Here is a 23018-nt window from a genome sequence, read left to right on the forward strand (position 1 = left end):
AGCTTTCTAGTCTTTTTGTTGTTTTCCTCTATTTCTTTGCATTGTTCACTTATGAAGGCTTTCTTGTCTCTCTTTGCTATTGTCTGTAACTTTGCATGCAGTTGAGTATATCTTTCCCTTTCTCCTTTGCCTTTCTCTTCTCTTCTTTTCTCAGCTGTTTGCAAGGCCTCCTCAGACAACCACCTTGCCTTCTTGCATTTCTTTTTCTTAGGAATGGTTTTGGTCACAACCTCCTGTACAACGTTGCAGACCTCCGTCCATAGTTCTTCAGGCATTCTGTCTACCAGATCTAATCCCTTGGATCTATTCATCAGCTCTACCGAATAATCCGAAGGGCTTTGATTTAGGTCATACCTGAATGCTCTAGTGCCTTATCATATATAATTCTCACAGGTCCTGCGAAGTGAGTACTTTGTTTTCAGGTGAGGAATTGAGGCTCCGAAAGTAACATGGCTGTCTAGACTGACACAGCTTGTAAGTCTGAGCCAAGATTCAGCCACCCTGCTCAGCTCTTCTAACCCACTTGTAGGCGTAAACTAACCAATGGCTGTAAGACCTGAGGCCCTGGGAAGTAGCGCCTTGGGAAGTAGCACCCTGAGGTCCCCAAGGTCATGCAGCCAGTTACTCTCAGTCTGTACTAGGCCTCCCCACTCCCGGGTCAGGGCTGTTCCTTCCTCTGCCTGATGACCCCACTGGAAGATGTGGTGTCTCCTGTGTGGGTCCCGAGTGCTGAAGAACAGGAGGGATTCCCCTCCCTTGGGGAGAGGCCCACAGTGAGGGGTCAGTCTCTGCCATGCTTATGCTGACTTTCCATTCCCTTCCCAGACGGTTGCTTTCACTGCGGGCTGGGGTGGACAGTCAGTGACTTGGCTTTCTCCCTTCCTCGCCGTGTCCCAGCTGGCCAGCTGCCTGAGCTGCCAGCGCCTGGCAGGCAGTTCAGGATCGGGGCTTTGAAATGGGATCCCCCAGTGCCTATGGTCCACTGTGGCCTCCCCAGCCACAGCCGGTGATGGACAGCCTGAGATGTCGCTGGCACCCCCTGCCTTTGTCCCCGGTGCTGGCTTAATAGTCCTGGGGACCCTGGGGCTGGAGGAGGGGCCTCTCAATTTGGGACTCTCAACACAAGGGTGGGGAGTTGGTAGGTATTCCTGGTGTGTGGAGAGTGGAACACAGGCCCCTTACCTCAGTTCGTGAGGCCAGGGCCCTCCAGAGCCTTCACGGGAATTACAGAAAAGCACTTTGCGTGGAGGTTATTACTAAAAGGTGCCCTGGGCACAAGGCTCAGCCCTCAGCAAGTGTCCTTGCACAGCGCTCACATGGCCAGCTCTCCAGGGCGGCCCAGTGCGCCGCCCTGCCTCCCTCTCCAGCCTCATTTGGCGCCCTTTGTCCACTCTTGCTTTGTCCCACCCCAGTCATTCTTCACACAGTGGCCAGATGGACCTTTTTAAAATGCAAATTGGAACCTGTCATCCCTCTGTTCAGATCCCTTTGATGGAGTCTCTGTTGGCTTCCCAGTGCCACTTCCAGCCTCCAGGGTCCTGCAGGTCTGGCCCCAGCCGACCTTTCTGCCTCTTCTCCCTCTTGATCACTCTGCTGGCCTTTCCATGTTCCTTGACTGTGCCGTACTCTCTCCAATCTCAGGACCTTTGCACCTGCTGTTCTTTGAACTTGGCTCCCACCTCTGCCCTAGTTGACACTTACTCACTCTTTAAATCTTAGTTCAGAAGTCCGTTTCCTAGAGAAGCCTCTCTCGAGCTAGCTGACTATGCTCAGTTACCTACTCTTCCAGAGCTCTGAACCTCTTCTGTGTAGTTGTGCCACATTGAAGTTTTATGTACATTTCTGCTATTTTGATTTCTCTCTTCTCTGCTTGCCTTTATAGTTCATAAGGGCAGGAGCAGTGTCTGTTTTTCTCACCACATGCCTGTTACTTAACACAGTGCCTGGAATAGTGAATAATAGTGGGATAAACAAATGAGACATGTAATAAACAGCTGCCATGTGCCAGGTATTTGGGATCTGTCTGTTCCTTCTTTTAAAAAATTCACTTACTCATCAAGTATGCCTTTTCTTGACACTGGGTGTCAAGCCTGTGCTGGCACCAGGGATCCAAGGTGGAAATGACATCGTCCCTGCCCTTGAGAGGTCACGGACTAGCAGGGAGACTCTGAACAGATAGTGCCGCAGCTGAGGTGAGAAGTGCTGCCGCTGAGGCTATAATGTGGTTCCAGGGGCAGAAGAGGGCAGATGCATTGGGTTTTGAAGGATGAGCAGGAGATTGTCAGGCCAAGAAGACTCAAGGAGCTGGCACAGGGACAAAGAAAGATTGTACTACAACCAGAGGAAGGTGACTGGGAGGGTGAAGGACAAGGGTCAGGGGCTGTGAGTCTAGGGAAGAGGAAGAGGGGTGCTGTGGGTACTGTCTGAAGGTCCCAGGGAGCTGGCAGTGGCAGACCCTGGGAGCAGAGAGAGGCACAGGGAGCTGGACTCCTGTGGAGCGTGGCCTTGGGAGCGCTGGGGGTGTCTAGGGCTTGGGAGCATTCTGGGGCGGAGTGTCTGCTCCCGCACCTCCAGCAGTCTCCTGCTCTCTGATCTCTTCTCCATGGGCATTTGCCCAGGCTTTCTCCTGAAGAAAAGATGGTGTGGCAAAAGCCAGCTTGGAAAGCTCAGGCAGGGAGTCTGGTGGTCAGGCAGGTGGACTCTGGGGTCAGCCATCTGGCTGTGCGGTGTGGCTCGTTCTGGCCACTGTGTGACCCAGGATGGCACCGCGCTCAGAGCCTCGGTGTCCTTGCCTGTGAAGTGGGGCGACAGAGGCTGATGTCAGGACTGAAGGAGTGATGGCGATGCCCGCACTCAGAGCCTCGGTGTCCTTGCCTGTGAAGTGGGGTGACAGAGGCTGATATGAGGACTGAAGGAGTGATAGTGATGCCCGCGCTCAGAGCCTCGGTGTCCTTGCCTGTGAAGTGGGGTGACAGAGGCTGATATGAGGACTGAAGGAGTGATGGCGATGCCCGCGCTCAGAGCCTCGGTGTCCTTGCCTGTGAAATGGGGCAACAGAGGCTGATGTGAGGACTGAAGGAGCAATGGTGATGCCGCCGGCCCTGTTCTGATCACTTTGCCAGGCTTAGTGCTCACCTTCCACCACCAGCCGTGAGGGACTTGCTGCCATTCTTGGCCATGTTTTATAGCAGAGGAAACTGAGTCGTGGGGAGGTTACATAACTTGCTCAAGGTCAGGCAGACTGGTGGCAGAATCCATGCGCTCCACTGCTAGCTTTACCATGTGTGATTTTGGACAGGTTACCTAGCCTTTCCGGGCCTGGTCTCCTTGTCTGTATAACGGAGATGCCTCCATCGTGGGGCTGCTGGGAGGATTACGGGGCCCCTTCACACTGAAGTACACGAGCCCGGTTTCTGGCTCTGGGAAGCCGTCCTGTGTGTTAGCTGGTGTAGTACCAAGATGGGCAGAGTGGGGCGTGCTACGTTCACACAGGCTCAGGAGTGTGATGAGGCCTCCAGGAATGAGAGTGGGCACTGCTGTCATCTCAGTATTACACCTGAGAGTCCATGGCCCCGGGGGGCTCTGGATCTGATGGCTGCCTTCCCCCTCCCCTCTCTGCTGCAGGCCAATGAGAACAGCCTGCTGAGCGCGCAGCTCAAAGGTTTCCCCCTGTTCCTGCACTCGAACCTGGGCCTGAAGGACTGCAGCATCAACCCCAAGTCCCCGCTGCTCTACGTGACCCGGCCCAGTGAGGTGGAGAAGGGCGTGCTGCCTGGCGAGGACTGGACCGTGTTCCAGTCAAACCACTCCACTTACGAGCCAGTGCTGCTGGCCAAGACGCGCTCGTCTGAGTCCATCCCGCACCTGGGCGCGGATGCCGGGCTGCACGCCGCGCTGCACGCCACGGTGGTCCAGGACCTGGGCCTCCACGACGGCATCCAGCGTGTCCTCTTTGGCAACAACCTCAACTTCTGGCTGCACAAACTCGTGTTCGTTGATGCCGTGGCCTTCCTCACGGGCAAGCGCCTCTCATTGCCTCTGGACCGCTACATCCTGGTGGACATTGACGATATCTTCGTGGGCAAGGAGGGCACACGCATGAAGGTGGAGGATGTGAAGGTATGGCTGGGGGGGCCGGGGGGCAGGGGAGGCCTCACCACCGTCAAACTCTGCTGTCCCCGCTGTGACTCTGCTCTCTCTGCCTCCCTCATGCTGTCCGTGCCCCTCCCTTGGCCACTTGGTTCTATTTTCTTCGCAGCAGGTTGCCATTTAAAATTATTTGAAGTATTGAATATAGAGGAATTTTACATTGGAATATGTGGGGCTCAGGAACATAACTACTGAGAGGTGGGAGCTGTGCAGAGTTGTTTACCTACCTCTTAATCCAGACATGATTTTTAACTCTCAAAAAACATGTATGTCGGTATCAAAGCTCCTCCAAAACTCATAAAACAAGAATTAGAGCTTAAATCATAGACAAGGCATACTTGAACTGAGTTCTGTATAGATGGCGGAAGGTGTGTGTTTAATTCAAAAAATGTTTACCTGACTTAACTAACTATATGTAAAAGCATTTTGCAAGCCATGAAATTTTACACGTTTCACTGTTAAAGAGATACCTACAAATTGAGAGTATTAAGCATTCTCTAAAAGACAGCTTCCATCTACTCACTATTTTACTCAGGGTTATATGCAAAGGGAACATCACTTGTGTAAATGGGGAATCAGCATCACATGCCATAAATAGAGGGCAACCATAACAATAGATCCAGTGAAAACAAAACAGGGGATTAAATTCTAGCAAAGTACTGCTGCCTACTGACCGCCTGTCGTCTCTTATGTGAGATTAGTGAGAGTTAGAAATGTATTAGCACCAAACCAAGACTTTTTTTTTTATGTTAGGAGGAGGAGTGAAAGAGACTTTGCAGGAGTGCTTTCCTCCCATGGGTGCTGTGTTGGGATTGGCTGTAGCTCCTGAAAGGGCCATAGAGGGTGGGGCCCCCTGGGTGAGGGGCAGGGAGACGTGTTGACCTTTCCTTGGTCCAGAGTGAGCTCTCTGCTCCTCCTCACACCTCCAGAGGAGAAGAGCAGAGCAGAGGCTGTTGGGGAGCAGGCAGTGTCTGGGGAGTCAAGACCTGGGTTCAAGTCCCAATCTACCCCTAAGTGGGTGACCTGAGCATACCCCTTCCCTTGTCTGAGCCTCAGCAGTGCAATGACAAGATGGGGTGGGTGGGAGGGGCCTGGGAGGCTGGAGCGGGGGTGGGGGGCGTGTGCAGATGCCAGGCTCTGAGCCCTCTGCCCCACTTTTAGGACAGGACAGTGTTGCTTTTTTACCTGTTTGCTTCCTAGGTTTCACCTCCTCAAGGGCTCCTCTGTTGGAAAAAAGTTTTGCGACAACTCCTCTTGAGCCTTCCAGCTGAGGCTTCATGTGATGCCACGACCCACCTCCAGCAAAGTAGATAACTCTGTTTTCTACCTAGGTCTTTCTTCTGGCGGCCCAGCCTTGCTCTCTCCTCTGTAACTTAGGTCTTTGCTGCCTGTCCAGGATGAGTCCTTGAGAGGTTCAGAGGTTCAGGGTTGGCCCCAGGAGGCAATCAAGCTGCCAGGCTCACTGTGTCTCCCATGAACCCCGGACTTGGCCTCTTGGTTCTTATTTTCCCCATTTTTAGAGTGAGAGAAATGCTAGCAGCTTGAAGGTGTTTCTGTAGAAGAATACCAGCAGAGATGCCCTCTTCCCATGCATGCAGCTCAGCGCAGACTGCCGAGCCCTCCAGCAGCCGGGTCCTGTTTGCCTTAAGCATCCTGTTTTGAGTCAGAATGGACAGAGTTTTTAAAAAATTTTTTCTTCAGTCCCAAGCACTGGTGACAACTGAGCTTTTCTTTCAGAAACATGAATGTTGGCTTATTAACTTGTACAGTACGGGCTGTCCAGTGCAACTTAAGTAATACCAACAGCAGCTTTTATTCAAGGCTTGGCAAGCACCAGGCTCTGTGCTCAACCCTTTCTGTGTGTGGCCTCACTGATCCTCACTGCAGCTTTGTGAGATGGGTATTGTTTTAAATCCCATTTTACAGAGGCAGACACTAACATTCAGAGAGGTGAAATGAGTGGCCCAAGGCAACACAGCTAGGGCATGGATGTCCATGAGGTGGTGCATGGCCCTAGGAGAGCCAGGACTTTCTGTTTGCAAAGTGTTCTGATAGCAGGCTCTTCTTGCAGGTTTCCTAGCAGCCTTTCACATCATGCCTGGTAGGGATTTTTTGAGTCTCCACTCTGGAGGACAACTGTATGTTTGTTTCACAAGGGTCAGCATCCTTTCACTGACATGCAAAGCACTGGGTGTGCTGTGCATGGAAACACAGCATTGCTGGACACACAGTACAACTTTGGAAAAGTTGTGGTCCTTTGATATCAGCCTTGTAGTCACCAGTGAAGTGAAATCCCCCTCATTTGACAGATGAAGACATGAGGCTCACAGTGGCAGTGTCTGCAGACATGACAATGTCACCATTTTTCATCATTTACCAAAATGCCAGGCTGTTTTACATGTAGTATCTCATTTAGAGTCCCATGAGAGAGCTGTTATTATCCCCATTTCACACCTAGGGAAACAGGCCTGGAGAAGCTGCTGAACTTTCTCAAGGACACAGTAGTACTAGGGCCTAGGCCTTGTCTTGCTGGAGGCCTGGTGGAGGTGGCGGCCCAGGCTGGCTTCACGGGTATGGGGCCTGCACAGTCACACAGGGCCCCATGCTTCAAAGACGCCCGCACAAGGTGGTCCTCTGATGTTGCCTTCCTGGCGTTTTTTAACAATTTTTGTGCAAGCATCCCTATTCTTATTTTTCCCTGGGCCCTGCAGCCTTTGTAGCATGTCCTGTAGGAGCTGGACCCTTGTTGTGGGCCCTCATGGGGGAAGCAGGGAGCTCCTGGCTTCCTCTCACCCCACTGTCCCCACTCTGCCTATCCTAGGCCCTGTTTGATACACAGAACGAACTACGGACACACATCCCAAACTTCACTTTCAACCTGGGCTACTCAGGGAAATTCTTCCACACAGGTAAGTGGGCCTGGCTCTGCCCCTATTCACAACTTCCAAGGCCTCAGCATCCAGACCCTCGGAGTGCAATGCCATGGGGACAGCAGGAGGGTGGATGGGCCCACTTAGGGTCACATTTGACCTGACTCCTGTGGCCTCTCCCTGAACCAGACAGCCCACAGGGAAGTCACAGCCCCAGATAGAGGGCATTTGGGGGTAGCAGTGACGCGACAATATCCCCCGGTTCGTCCCCGGCCCTCCGGCTCTGCTGTCCTGGGGGTGGGCATCTTCTCCCTCTTGTCTGTCTCACCCCACCTTTAATATTCTTTTACTACTTCTGCCTTACAAGGGAACTGGTTGAATTTTAAGAACATTACAGAAATATATAGCAGAGAAAATGAAAAGGCACTATAGATGAGCACTGTGATGAGTTTATTTTTTTTCTTTCTTTTTAAGATTTTATTGGTGTATAGTTGATTTACAATGTTGTGTTAGTTTCAGGTGATTCAGTTATACGTATACACGTATTCATTCTTTTTTAGGTTCTTTCCTCATATAGGTTATCCCAGAATATCGAGTAGAGTTCCCTGTGCTATGCAGCAGGTCCTTGTTGGTTATCTATCTTATTTATGGTCATGTGTATATGTTAACCCCTCCTGCTGATTATCCCTCCCCTTCCATGTTTCCCCTTTGGTAACCATAAGTTTACTTTCCATATCTGTAACTCTGTTTCTGTTTTGTGACTAAGTTCACTTGTATCATCTTTTAGAAATCAGATTCCACTTATGAGTGATATGGTATTTACTTTGGCTTATTCAGTATGATAATCTGTAGTATCCATGTGGCCGCAAATGGCATCATTTCGTTCTTTTTAATGGGTGAGTAGTAGGTACTGTCAGTTGCTCAGTCGTATCCAACTCTTTGCAATCCCATGGACTGTGCCCGCCAGACTCCTCTGTCCATGGGATTCTACAGGTAAGAATACTGGAATGGATTGCCATTCCCTTCTCCAGAGGATCTTCCTGACCCAGGAATTGAACTTGGATTTCCTGCATTGCAGGCAGATTCTTTACCATTTGAGCTACTATATGTGCCTCTTCTTTATCCATGCCTCTGTTGATGGACATTTAAGTGGTTCCCTTGTCTTGGCTGTTGTAAATAATGCTGCAGTGAACATTATGGTGCACATATCTTTTCAAATTATGGTTTTCTCTGAATATATGCCCAGAACTGGGATTGCTGGATCATATGGTAGCTCTATTTTAGTTTTTTAGGAAACCTCCATAACATTCTCCATAGTGGCTATACCAGTTTACATTCCTACCAACAGTGTAGGAGGATTCCCTTTTCTCCACACCCTCTTCGGCATTTATTGTTTGCATTTTTAAAAATTTTTTAAATTGGAGGATAATTGCTTTACAGTGTTGTGGGGATCTCTGCCTTACATCAACACAAATCAGTCATAATTATATACATATATATATCCCCTCCCTCTTAAGCCTCCCCCACCCCCTGACCTGTTCTACTCCTCTAAATCATCACAGAGCACCGTGCAGAGCTCCCTGTGTATTCTTTGCATGTTTTCTGATGATGGCCGTTCTGACTGGTGTGAAGTGATACGTCACTGTATTTTGCTTTGCATTTCTCTGATATTTAGTGATGTTGAGTATCTTTTCATGTGCTTTTTGGCCATCTTGTATGTCTTTCCTTTGCAGAAATGTCTGATCTTCTGCCTGTTTTTTGATTGGGTTTTTTGTTTTTTTCAATCTAGAGCTTCATGAACAGTTTTGTTGTATATTTTGGAGGTTAATCCCTTGTCAGTCACTTTGTTTGCAAATATTTTCTCCCATTCTGTGGATTGTCTTTGTTTATGGTTTCCTTTGCTGTGCAGAAACTTTGGAGTTTGAGTCCCATTTGTTTGTTTTTATTTTCATTAGTCTGGGAGGTTAATTCAAAAAGATCTTGCTGTGATTTATGTCAGAGTATTCTGCCTATGTTTTCCTCCAAGAGTTTTATAATGTCCGGCCTTATATTTAGTTTTTGATCCATTTTTAGTTTATTTTTGTGTCTGGTGTTAGAGAATAATTTCATTCTTTTGCATGTGGCTGTCCAGTTTTCCCAGCAACATTTATTGAAGAGACTGTCTTTTCTCCAATGTGTAGTCTTGCCTCCTTTGTCATAAGTTAATTGAGCTTAGGTACATGGCTCTATTTCTGGGCTTTCTGTCCTGTTCTATTGATCTATATGTATGTCTTTGCACCAGTAGCATACTGTCTTGATGACTGTGGCTTTGTAGTATAGTCTGAAGTCAGGGAGCCGTATCCCTCCACCTGCATTTTCCTTTCTTAGGATTGCTTTGGCTATTCAGTCTTTTGTGACTCCGTACAAATTTAAAATTTTGGTTCTAATTCCATGAGAAATGCTATTGGTAATTTGATAGGGATTGCATTGAATCTGTAGATTGTCTTGGGTAGTATAGTTATTTTGACAGTATTGATTCTTCAAATCTGAAAACATGGTGTATCCCTCTATTTGTGTCATCTTCTATTTCTTTTCATCATCATCTTATAGTTTTCATAGTACAGATCTTTTGTCTCCTTATGTAGGTTTATTCCTAGGTATTTTATTCTTTTTGATGTGATGATAAATAGGATTATCTTCTTAATTTCTCTTTCTGACCTTTATTGTTCATGTGTAGGAAAGCAAGTGATTTCTTTATATTAACTTTGTACCCTGCAACTTTACCAAATTCATCGATGAGCTCTAGTAGTTTACTAGTTCCATCTTTAGGATTTTCTGTGTATAGTATCATGTCATCTGCAGACAGTGGCAGTTTTACTTCTTCTTTTCCAATTTAGATTCCTTTCATTTCTTTTTCTTCTCTGATTGCCGTGGCTAGGACTTCCAAAACTATGTTGAATAAAACTGGTGGCAGAGAACAACCTTGCCTTGTTGCTGATTTGTAGGGAATGGTTTCAGCTTCTCATGATTGAGAATGATGTTAGCTGTGAGTTTGTCATATATAGCCTTTATTACATTGAGGTAAGTTCCCTTTATGCCCACTTCCTGGAGTGTTTTTTTTTAATCATAAATGGGTGTTGCATTTTGTCAGAAGCTTTTTCTGCATCTACTGAGATGATCATATGGTTTTTGTTCTTCAGTTTGTTAATGTGGTGTGTCACATTGATTTTTGGATACTGAAGAATCCTTGCATCCTTGAGATAAATCCCACTTGATCATGGTGTGTGGTCCTTTTAATGTTTTGTTGGATTCAGTTTGCTGGTATTTTGTTGAGTGTTTTGTGTCTGTGTTCATCAGTGATATTAGCATGTAATTTTTTTTGTGTGTGTGTGTGGTATCTTTGCTTTTTGTTTCAGGGTGATGATGGCCTCATAGAATGAGCTTGGGAGTATTTCTTCCTCTGCAATTTTTGGGAAGAGTTTCAGAAGGATAGGCATTAACTCTTCTCTAAATGTTTGATAGAATTTGCCTGTGTAGCCCCCTGGTCATGGACTTTTGTTTTTGGGAGTTTAAAATCACTGTTTCAGTTTCAGCACTTGTGATTGGTCTGTTCATATTTTCTGTTTCTTCCTGGTTCAGTCTTGGAAGGTTGTGTCTTTCTAAGAATTTGTCCATTTCTTCTAGGTTGTCCGTTTTTTTGGCATACAGTTTTTGTGTGTATGTGTGTGTGGTCATCTTATGATCCTTTGCATTTCTCTGATGTTCATTGTAACTTCTTCATCTCTAATTTTATTGATTTGCACCCTTTGCCACTTTTTCCTGATAAGTTTGGCTAGAGGTTTATCGATTTTGTTTATCTTTTCAAAGATCTAGGTTTTCGGTTCATTGATCTTTTCTATTGTTTTCTTTGTCTATTTCACTGATTTCTGCCGTTATCTTTATGATTTCTTTTCTTCTACTAACTTTGGGTTTTGTTAGTTCTTCTTTCACTAGTTGCTTTACATGTAAAGTTAGATTGTTTGAGATTTTTATTGTTTTATGAGGTGAGATTGTATTTGCTGAGTCCCATAGGTTTGCTGTTTTTTTATTTGTCACTTGTCTCTAGTTATTCTTTGATTACCTCTTTGATTCTTTCATTGATCTATTGGTTGTTTAGTAATGTATAGTCTTCACATATTTATGTGTTTTACATTTTTTCCCCAGTAATTGATTTCTAATGTCATAGTTTTGTGGTCAGAAAAGATGCTTGATGTGATTTCAATTTTCTTAAATTTACCAAAGCTTGATTTTGGCCTATGGTGTGATCTGTCCTGGAGAATATTCCATGTGTACTATAGAAGAAGGTGTTTTCTATTTTCTATAAGTATCAACTAAGTCTATTTGGTCTAATGTTTCTTTTTAGGGCCCATGGTTCCTTGTTGATTTTTTTTGTCTGGATGATTAGTCCATTGATGAAAGTGGGGTTTAAAGTCCCCCACTATTGTGTGTCACTGTTTCTGCTTTTATGACTACTACCATTTACCTTATATATTAGGGAGCTCCTATTTTGGGTGCTTATATATTTACAACTTTTTAAAAAAGCCTTATAAGAAACAAGGAAGGACACCATGTAATGATCAAGGGATTAATCCAAAAACAATACGTAACAATTGTTTTGTACACATACCCATTATCCTCTAAACTCTTTCCCATCCAGGCTGCCATATAGCATTGAGCACAGTTCCATATGCTATACAGTAGGACTTGCTGCTTATCCATTTTAAATATAGCGGTGTGTTCACATGTATCCCAGACTCCCTACAAACCCTTCTCCCTGCCCTTCACCCCTGGCAACCGTAAGTCATTCTTAAGTCTGTGAGTCTATTTTGTTTTACAAATAAATTAGCTTGTATCCTTTCTTTTTAAATTCCCCATACAGGGGATATCATGTGATATTTCTTCCATCTCTGTCTGATTTTCTTTACTCAATATGAAAATCTCTATGTCCATTGATGAGGCTGCAAATTGCATTATTTCATTCTTTTTAATGGCTAAGTATTCTTCCCTGAATAGGTGTTGCACTTTTTCTTTCTCCATTTCTCTGTTGATGGATATTTAGGTGGCTTCCAAGTCTTGGGGATTGTAAACAGTGGTGCAGTGGACCCTGAGGTGCAGGTATCCTTTGGAATGCTAGTTTCTTCTAGACGTATGCCTTGGAGTAGGATTGCTTGATCATAGGGTAGTTCTATATATAGTTTTATAAGGAACCTCAGTAGTGTTCTCTGTAATGGGTATACCTATTTATACTCCCTCCAGCAGTGTAGGGGGCTCTGTTTTCTCCACACCCTCTCCAGCATTTATTGTTTGTAGAGTTTTTGATAATGGCCATTCTCACCCATGTGCAGTGGTATCTCATTGCAGTTTTAATTTCCATTTGTTTAATAACTAGTGATGTTGAACATCTTCTCATGTTCTGTTGGCCATTTGTATGTCTTCTTTGAGACATGTCTGTTTAGGTTTTGGGTCCAATTTTGCATTCTGTTGCTGGCATCTTTTATATATTCTAAACATTAAGCCCATCGGCCTATGGTGTGCCAATATTTTTCCCCCCTCTAGGTTGTCTTTTCACTCTTGTGAGAGTGTCCTGTGATGCGTGGAAGTTTCTCATGTTTTGTTTTTTTGAAGGCCAATGTCTAATTTTCATTGTTTTCTGTGCCTTAGGTGTCAGATTGAAGGTTCTGACACCAAATCAAAGGTCAGGGAGATGTGCAGCCTGTTTTTCTTCTACAATTCTGTAGCTTAGTTCCAAAATTTTAGGCCTTGATTCATTGTGCATTAAATTTTGTGTATGGTATGATGGAATATCCACTGTAAAGGTTTTGCACATGAGGTCTGAGTTTTGCAGTGCCATTTGTTGGATCTGTTCTTGGCCCAGTGACCAGTCCTAGCACTTCTATCAGAAATCAAGTGAAATCAGAAGTAAGTGTTTGTTTCTTCATTCTCAGGTCTATTCCATGGTCTGTATGTCTATGCTACTGCAATAATACACATCTGGAATACTATTTGGCTCTTCGGTGTCCCTTGGAATTCCATGTGAATATTACGATGTTTTTCCCAATTGAGAAAAAAAATGAGATTGAATAGGAATGAAATGAATCTCTATTTTTACTGAATAGTATTATTATTTGAACATTACTAGGCATTCTAATCGGAGAAGGCAATGACACCCCACTCCATTACTCTTGCCTGGAAAATCCCATGGATGGAGGAGCCTGGTAGGCTGCAGTCCATGGAGTTGCTAAGAGTCGGACACGACTGAGCGACTTCACTTTCATTTTTCACTTTCATGCATTGGAGAAGGCAATGGCACCCCACTCTAGTACTCTTGCCTGGAGAATCCCAGGGATGGGGGAGCCTGGTGGGCTGCCGTCTATGGGGTCGCACAGAGTCAGACACGACTGAAGTGACTTAGCAGCAGCAGCAGGCATTCTAATATTGTTCCCTGGTGGCTCAGACAGTAAAGTGTCTGCCTACAATGGGGGAGACCTGGGTTTAATCCCTGGGTCGGGAAGATCCCCTAGAGAAGGAAATGACAACCCACTTCAGTACTTCCGCCTGGAAAATCCCATAGACAGCGAAGCCTGGTAGGCTACAGTCCATGGGGTCACAGAGTTGGACACAACTGAGCGACTTCACTTTCACTTTCAGGCATTCTAATATATTTAAACATGGGTTGTTTTCCAATTATTTGGGTCTTCTTTAAGCAGTGTTTTATAGTTTTCAGGGTAGAAGTGTTTCGCCTCTTTGATTGAATTCTGAAATATTTTATGTTTAAATTTTAGGGGGAGTATAGTTGGTATTCATTGTTATGTTAGCTTCAGGCATACAGCAAATTGAATCAGTTAAATTATTCGTATATCCACTGTCTTTTAGATTCTTTTCACATAGGGGTTAATGCAGGGTACTGAAAAGAGTTCCCTGTGCTGTATGGTAGGTCGTTACTAGTTACCTATTTTATATAGAGTAATGTGTGTATGTTGATTCCAGTTTCCTAATTTGTCCCTCCTGACCAGCCCTCATTTTCCCTTCTGGTAACCATAGGTTTGTTTTCTATATCTGTGTTATTGATAATTGCATTTGTGGCAACATTTTAGATTTTGGATATAAGTGATATCATATGATATTCATCCTTTTCTGTCTGACTTACATCACTGGCTGTGAGACTTTCTACGTCCATCCATGTTTCTGCAAATAACATTATTTTGTTCATTTTAATGGCTAGTAATACTCCATTGTACCACTTCTTCTTTACCCATTTGTCTGCCGATAGGTATCTATGTGGCCTCCATGTCTTTGCTATTGTAAACAGTGCTGCCATGAACCCTGGGGTGCATGTATCTTTTTGAATAATAGTTTTCTCTGGATATACGCCCTGGAACGGGATTGCTGGATCTTATGGTATTAATAGTTCTGTATATTGTTTTTTAAGGAACCTGTATTCTCTTCTCCATCATGTGGTTATACCCACCTGCATTCCCACCATTAGTGTAGGAGTGTTCTCTTTTCTCATTACCCTCTCCAACATTTATTCATAGATTTTTTTTTTTTAACTTTTGTATGCATTTATTTTTTGCTGTGTTTATTCCTGGGCCATCAATTTTTATTTCTTCATTTTCTTCTGGGATGTCTTTTTCTTCTGCACAACCTCCTCGTCTGGTTTAGGAACAATGTTTTTCTCCAGTTAGCATCATCTCAGTGTGCAGGGAGCGCTCACATGTGGGTCGATCTGACCATGAGTCTCTAAGTCCTGTGCTGCCTCCTGGGGGCTTTGTTCACCTGAATGTGCTCAATGACCAGAGAACCTACATCTCAGCCCTTAAGTTCAGCACTGTCTGCATTTCTGAGCATGTGCAGTAAAACTCAGCACTCTTTTCGGACCACTGACCCTGCGTCCAGCCCCACTGTTTGGCCTGTGCACGCCTGCCAGCCCCCCGTGGGAGTGATGGAATAGCACACACTGCTTCTTTACGGTGACATCCTTCAGCTACTCCGTGGCTTTTCAGATATGCATACACTTAATGACCTGGGCGGTTTCTCAGGTGTTCTTAAAGTGAACATGAAGATTTGCACCTCTTGATCTGCATGATTTGTGAGGTTTTCTGGGTCAAGTGTATTGTGCTCCATTTTTAGAGATCACCTCAGACTCTGTTGACTTTATGATGATGGTCATTCTGACCTGTGTGACAAGATATCTCATTGTAGTTCTAATTTACATTTCCCTAATAATTGGTGGTGTTGAGCATCTTTTCATTTGCCGTTGGCCGTTTGTATGTCTTTTTAAGAGAAATGTTTGTTCAGATTTTTGGACCACTTTTAAATTGCATTGTTGGCATCTTAAACCCGTAGCAGGCCTCTGGTTTGTAAATATTTCTGCCAAACTCTAGTTGTCCTTTCACTCTCATGAGAAAATCCTGTGACACATGGAAGTTTTTAACTTTTTTGAGGACCTGTGTATCTTTTTTTTTTTTAGGACCAGTGTATCTAACTTTCATTGTTTTCTACGCCTTTGGTATCACATTTTAGGTCCTATAACCCAGGCCATTGTCATGGAGATGTGTGTCTGTTTTCCTCTGTAGTCCTTAGCTCAGGTTGAGGGTTTCTTTCTGTGTTCCAAGTCTATGCTGTGGTTTGTATGTCCATTCAAATGCAGTAACACACTTTTGCAAGGTAAATTTGGCTCTTGAACATCCCTTGGAATTCCATATAAATATTAGGAATTTTTCCCCCAATTCAGGGGGAAAAAAAAATCTGATTGAATAGGAATGAAATGAATCTGTATATTGGGCTGACTAGTATTGTTATTTGAGCAAGAGTAAGCATTCTAATATTGAAACATGGGTTGCTTTCCAGTTATTTAGGTCCTTCTCAAGCAATGTTTTAGAGTTGTCAGGGTAGAATCTTTTCACTTCCTTGATTGAATTCTGAAATATGTTGTATTATGTTTAAATTTTTATTGGAGTTTAGTTGGTGTACAATGTATCAGTTTCTGGCATTCAACAAAGTGAATCAGTTAGATCTATACCTGTATGCACTCTGTTTTAATTCTTTTCACATAGGGGTTAATGCAGAATACTGAATAGAGTTCCCTGTGCTATATAGTAGGGCCTTATTGTTTATTAGATATATTGTTTATTTTAGTTTATTGTTATATAGGTATAATATAGATATATAGATATAGTAGTGTGTATATGTTGATCCCAGTCTCCTAACTTATGCCTTCTGGGCACCCCTCACTTTCCCCTCTGGGAACTATAGATTTATTTTCTGTATCTGTGACTCTACCTATTTTGTAAAGAAGTTCATTTATACCAACTTTTTAGATTTTGCATATAAGCAATGATATATGATATTTATCATATTTTGTGTGACTTATATCACTGAGTATGAGAATCTCCTGGTCCATCCATGTTGCTGTGAATGGTAGTATTTCGTTCATTTTTATAACTAATACTCCATTGTATATATGTACCACTTCTTCTTTACCCGTTTGTCTGTCAGCTGATACTTAAGTTGCTTCCCTGTCTTGGCTATTATAAACAATGTTGCAGTGAACCCTGGTGTCCCATGTATCTTTTTGAATAATGGTTTTCTCTGGGTATATGCCTTGGAGTGGGATTTCTGGCTCATATGGTAGTTCTGTATACAGATTTTTAAGGAACCTGAATATTCTTCTCCATCATGGTTGTACCCATTTACATTCCTACCAGTGGTGTAGGAGAGTTCCCTTTTCTCCTCACCCTCTCCAGCATTTTTTGTTTGTAGATTTTTTGATGATGGTTGTTGTTGTTGTTGTTTTTTAACCTTTCCATTTTGTATTGGAGTGTAGCTGAATAGCAATGTGATAGTTTCAGGTGGCTAGCAAAAGGACTCAGCCACACATATAAATGTATGCATTCTCCCCAAACTCCCCTCCCATCCAGGCTTCCATTTAACATTGAGCAGAGTTCCGTGTGCTACATTGTAGGTCCTTGTTGGTTATCCATTTAAAATATAGCAGTGTGTACTTGTCTATCCCAAACTAATTATACCCTCCATCCTTCCCCCCAGGAGTTACAAGTTCATTCTCAAGTCTGTGATTCTGTTTCTGTCTTGTAAATAAGTTCATTTGTATCATTTCTTTTTTTTTTTTTTCTTCTTTTTTTTTTTTCTTCTTCTTTTTTTTTTTTTATTAGGTGTATCATTTCTTTTTAGATTCCACATACAACAGATGTTATGTGATATTTCTCCTTCGGTGTGTTACTTACTGTATGACAGCCTCTATTGCCATCTATGTTGCTGCAAATGGCATTATTTCATTCTTTTTAATGGCTGAGTAATATTTAATTGTACATGTACCACATCTTCTTTATCATTCCTCTCTCAGTGAACATTTAGGTGGCTTCCATGTTTGGGCTATTGTAAACAGTGCTACAGTGAACCCTGCGGTGTATCTGTCTTTTAGAATATTGTTTTTTTTTTTCCGGATATATGCCCTGGAGTGGGGTTGCGGGATCATATCTTATGTAGTTCTATACATAGTTTTTTAAGGAACTTCTGTATTCTTCTTCTTCTTGGTTGTACCCATTTACATTCCCACCTGTAGTGTAGGAAAGGCCTCTTTTCTCTGCATCCTCTCCAGCATTTATTGTTTGTAGATTTTTTTGATGACGATCATTCTGATCCATGTGAGGTTGTATCTAGTTATAGTTTTGATTTCCATCAGTCTGCATCTTTTATGTGCTCTGGGCCATTTGTATGTCTTTTCTAGAGAAATTTTTTTTATGTTTCTGCTCAGTTTTAAATTGTGAAACCACTGCAATATTGTAAAGTAATTAGCCTCCAACTAATAAAAATAAATGGAAAAAAATAAAAATAAAAAAAAATAAATTGTGTTGTCGACATCTTTTACATATTCTGGGTATTAATCCCATAATCAGTCTATGGGTTTGCAAACATTTTCTGCCATTCTTTTGGTTGTCTTTTCACTCTTTTGAGAATGTCCTGTGATGCATGAAGGTTTATTTTTTTGAAAGCCACTGTGTCTATTTTTCATTGTTTTCTGTGCTTTTGGTATCATATTTAATGAACTCTGAACAAAGCCAAGGTCATGGAGATGTTCACATATGTTTTTTCTACAATAACTGTAGGTTAGCTCCAAAATTTAGGCTGTGATTCATCTTGCATTACCTTCTGTGTATGGTATGAGATCAGGTCCACCCTCGAGGTTATGCACATGAGGTCGGGGTTTTGCAGTGCCATTTGTTGGATCTGTTATTTTACCAGTGACTAGATTTAGCACTTCTGTCAGAAATCAAGTGAAAACAGAAGTGAGGACTTATTTGTGGGTTCTCATGTCTGTCGCATGGTCTGTAAGTCTATGCTAAGAATGCATTACCACTGTTTTGCAAGATTATTTTGGCTCTTCAGCAATCCTTGGAATTAGGATTCTTTCCCCATTTCTAAAATAAAAATATAAAGTAATTCTGAACTTTGGAGAACAGTATGGAGGTTCCTTGAAAAACTAAAAATATAACTATCATATGACCCTTCAATCCCACTCCTAGGCATATGTCTGGAGAAGAATATGATCTGAAAGGATACATTCACCCCAATATTCACTGCAGCACTGTTTCCAATAGTTAAGGCCTGGGGGTCACCTAAGTGTCCTTTGACAGAGGAATGGATAAAGAATATGTGTTGCGTTATACGATGGAATGTTAGCCACTAAAAGATGGAATAATGCCATTTGCAGCAATATCGATGGACCTAGAGATGTCATACTGAGTGAGGTAAGTCAGAGAAGGAGAAATGTTGTATGACATACTGCATATGTGGAATCTAAAGGAAATGATACAAAGGAACTTACAAAACAGAAACAAACTCAGTAACTTAGTGAAGGTATTATCTTTGCCAGGGGGACAGGTAGAGGGAGGGATAGTTAAGGAGTTTGGGATGGACATGTACACATAGCTATAATGAATATGGATAACCAACAAGGATCTACTGTATAGTACATGGAACTTTGCTTAGTGTTATGTGGCAGCCTGGATAGGAGAGTTTGGGGGAGAATGGATATGTATATGTCTAGCTGAGTCCCTTTGCTGTCCACCTGAAATTATCACAACATTGTTAATAAGGTATACTCCACAAAATAAAAAAATTTTAATGATTTAAGTTATATAAAAACTAGAAAATAAATTGAGATTTAATAGGGATTGAATTTAATCTATATGTTGTTCTGGACAATATTATTTGAACACTATTAAGTGTACTAATCTTTAAACTTGGGTTATTTTCTATTTACATTTTATTTACAAGATAATTAGAATTGCAAGCCATAATGGGAACATGATTAACTTAACAATATAAAATATTGCATACAATTTGGGGGGGAGGGGTCAAGCAGAGTGATGTGGTAAGTGGAAAGGCATATATGCTCACGTTTTCATTCACCCAGCCAGTCTGTCTTTTGGTTGGTGCATTTAATCCATTTACATTTAAGGTAATTATCAATATGTGTGATTCTGTTACCCTTTTCTTAATTGTTTTGGCTTTACTTTCTCTAAGCCTTTTTCTTCTCTTAGGTTTCCTGCCTGGAGAAGTTCTTTTAGCATTTGTTGTAAAGCTGATTTGGTGGTGCTGAATTCTCTTAACTTTTGCTTGTCTGGAAAGCTTTGATTTCTCCATCAGGTCTGAAGGAGAGTCTTGCTGGGTAGAGTATTTTTCATTATAGGTTCTTCCCTTTCATCACTTTAAATATATCATCTCATTCCCTTCTGGCTTGTAGGTTTCTGTTGAGAAATCATCTGATAGCATGATGGAGTTCCCTTATATGTTATTTGTCATTTTCCCTTATTGCTTTTAATATTGTATCTTTGTCTTTAATTTTTTCAGTTTGTTTACTGTGTGTCTCAGTGTGTTCCTCCTTGGGTTTATCCTTCCTGGGATTTTCTGTGCTATCTGGACTTTATTGAATATTTCCTTTCCCATGTCCAAGAAGTTTTCAGTTATTATCTCTACAAATATTTCCTCAGGTCCTCTCTCTCGTCTCCTTCTGGGACCCCTATAATGCAAATGTTGGTGCATTTAATGTTGTCCCAAAGGTCTCTTAGGTTCTCTTCATTTCTTTTCATTCCTTTTTTTCTACAATCTGTTCTATGGCAGTGATTTCCACCATTTTGTCCTCCAGGTCATTTGTCTGTTCTGCCTCAGTTATTCTGTTGATTCCTTCCAGTGTATCATTCATCTCTGTTTGTTCTTTTTAGTTCTTCTAGGTCTTTGGTAAACATTTCTTGCATCTTCTCAATCTTTGCTTCCATTCTTTTCCTGAGATCCTGGATTGTCTTCACTATCATTTTTCTGAGTTCTTTTTCTGGAAGGTTGCCTCTCTCCACTTCATTTAGTTTTTTTTTTCTTGGGTTTTTTCATGTCCCTTCATCTGAGACATAACTTCCTGCTTTTCCATTGTGATTAACTTTCTGTAGTTTGGTTTTTGTTTTAGCTGCTGTGAGACTGTGCTGCTTCTTGCTTCTTCTGCCTGTCCTCTGATAACTGAGGCTAAGAGTAAACTTGTGTAAGCTTGTTGAAATATCAGTAACCTCAGGTATGCAGATGACACCACCCTTATGGCAGAAAGCAAAGAACTAAAGAGCCTCTTGATGAAAGTGAAAGAGAGTGAAAAAGCTGGCTTAAAACTCAACATTCAGAAAACTAAGATCATGGCATCTGGTGCCATCACTTCTTGGCAAATAGATGGGAAAACAATGAAAACAGTGAGAGACTTTATTTTTGGGGGCTCCCAAATCACTGCAGATGGTGACTGCAGCCATGAAATTAAAAGACACTTGCTCCTTGGAAGAAAAGCTATGACCAACCTAGACACATGTTCAAAAGCAGAGACATTACATTGCCAGCAGAGGTTCGTCTGTTCAAAGCTATGATTTTTCCAGTAGTCATGAATAGATGTGAGTTGGACCATAAAGCTGAGCACCAAAGAATTAATGGTTTTGAACTGTGGTGTTGGAGAAGACTCTTGAGAGTCCCTTGGACAACAAGGAGATCATCAAACCAGTCAATCCTAAAGGAAATCAGTCCTGAATATTCATTGGAAGGACTGATGCTGAAGCTGAAACTCCAGTACTTTGGCCACCTGATGCGAAGAACTGACTCGTTGGAGATGACCCTGATGCTGGGAAAGACTGAAGGTAGGAGAAGGGGATGACAGAGGATGAGATAGTTGGATGGCATCACCGACTTCGATGGACGTGAGTTTGAGCAAGCTCTGGGAGCTGGTGATGGACAGGGAGGCCTGGCGTGCTGCAGTCCATGGGGTCGCAAAGAGTCGGACACAACTGAGCAACTGAACTGAATTGAAGTTTCTTGATGGGAGGGACTGGGGATGGGAAAACCTGGGTCTTGCACTGTGGGTAGGGCCTTGCTCAGTAAAACTTTAATCCAATTATCTGCTGATGGGTGGGCTTGCATTCCCTCTTTGATCATTGTTTGGCCTGAGGCGACCTGGCCCTGGGGTCTGTGGACTCTGTGGTAGGGTTAATGGTGAGCTCCAGGAGGGTTTACACCAAGGGGGACCTTCCAGTGCCCCTGTCCCTGTGATGAGCCTCTGTTGACCCATGCCACCAGAGGAGGCCCTCCAACACTAGCAGGTAGTTTTGCTTCAGTCTCCTGTAGGGTCCCTGCTCCTCTCCCCTGGATCTTGGTGTATGGAGAATTTTGTTTGTGCCCTCCAAGACTGGAGTTTGTGTTTCCCCCAGTCCTCTGGAATTCCAATAACCAAGTCCTGCTGGCCCTCAAGGCCAAATTCCCTGGGGATTCCCAGTCCCTTAGTCAGATCCCCAGGCTGGAAAGCCCGACCTGAGGTTCAGAACCTTCACAATAGTGTGAGAATTTCTTTGGTGTTATTGTCCTCCAGTCTGTGGGTCACCCACACAGCGGGTATAGGATTTGACTTTGTTGTGATTGTGCGCCTGCTCCTGTCTCCTTGCAGCTTCTTTGTCTCTGAACATGGTTTTTTTTTTGTTGTTGTTGTTGGGTTCCAGCATCCTCCTGTCGATGGTTGTTGAACAGCTAGTTGTAATTTTGGTGCTGTCCCAGAAGGATATGAGCACATGTCCTTCTATTCTGCCATCTTGAACCAGAAGCCGAGTGTGGAGTTTTGTTTTTTTGAGTGTTGAGTTTTAAGCCAGCTTTTTCATCCTCCACTTTCACCTTCATCAAGAGGTCCTTTAGTTCCTCGTCGCTTTCTGCCATTAGGGTCATGTCATGTATATATTTGAGGTTATTGGTATAACTCCTGGCAATCTTGATTCCAGCTTGTGCTTCATCCAGCCTGGCATTTCACATGGTGTACTGTGCATATAAGTTAAATAACCAGAGAGATGATATTCAGCTTTGTTTTACTCCTTTGCCAATTTTGAACCAGTCTGTTGTTCCATGTTCAGTTCTAACTGTTGCCTCTTCACCTGCATACAGGCTTCTCAGGAGGCAGGTAAGTTGGTCTGGTATTCCCATCTCTCTAAGTGTTTTCCACGATAGGTTTGTTTTCTATATCTGTGACTCTAATTCTGTTTGTAAATAAGTTCATTTGCACCAACTTCTTAGATTTTGCCTATAAGCGATATCATATGGTACTTTTCATTTCTGTTTGACTTATATCACTGACTATAAGAATCTCAGTTTATTCATGTTGCTGCAAATGATATTATTTCACTCATTTTTACTGCTGGGTAATACTCCATTGTATATATGTACCACTTCTTCTTTACCCGTTGGTCTGTTGATAGATAAGTTGCTTCCATGTCTTGGCTATTGTAAACAGTGCTTCTGTGAACCCTGGGGTGCGTATATCTTTTTGAATAATGGTTTTCTCTGGATATATGCCCTGGAATGTTATTGCTGGGTCATGTGGTATTAATAATTCTGTATATAGCTTTTTAAGGAACTTCTGTATTCTTCCTCATGATTGTAACCATTTATATTCCCACC

General features: G+C 42.9%; 1 protein-coding gene across 2 annotated transcripts in view; it reads left to right on the forward strand.

The window, feature by feature from the left end:
- Positions 1-23018, forward strand: part of NDST1 (N-deacetylase and N-sulfotransferase 1) — a 95116-nt gene that overhangs the window by 41905 nt on the left and 30193 nt on the right. For both annotated transcript variants that reach the window (XM_020885135.2, XM_070465645.1), the window contains 2 exons: positions 3625-4119; positions 6971-7058. In XM_020885135.2, coding sequence (XP_020740794.2) covers positions 3625-4119; positions 6971-7058 — 583 coding nt within the window. The remainder of the gene's footprint in view (positions 1-3624; positions 4120-6970; positions 7059-23018) is intronic.

The sequence above is a fragment of the Odocoileus virginianus genome, chromosome 3 (genome assembly GCF_023699985.2).
Source record: "Odocoileus virginianus isolate 20LAN1187 ecotype Illinois chromosome 3, Ovbor_1.2, whole genome shotgun sequence".
In the NCBI taxonomy this organism is placed as follows: domain Eukaryota; kingdom Metazoa; phylum Chordata; class Mammalia; order Artiodactyla; family Cervidae; genus Odocoileus; species Odocoileus virginianus.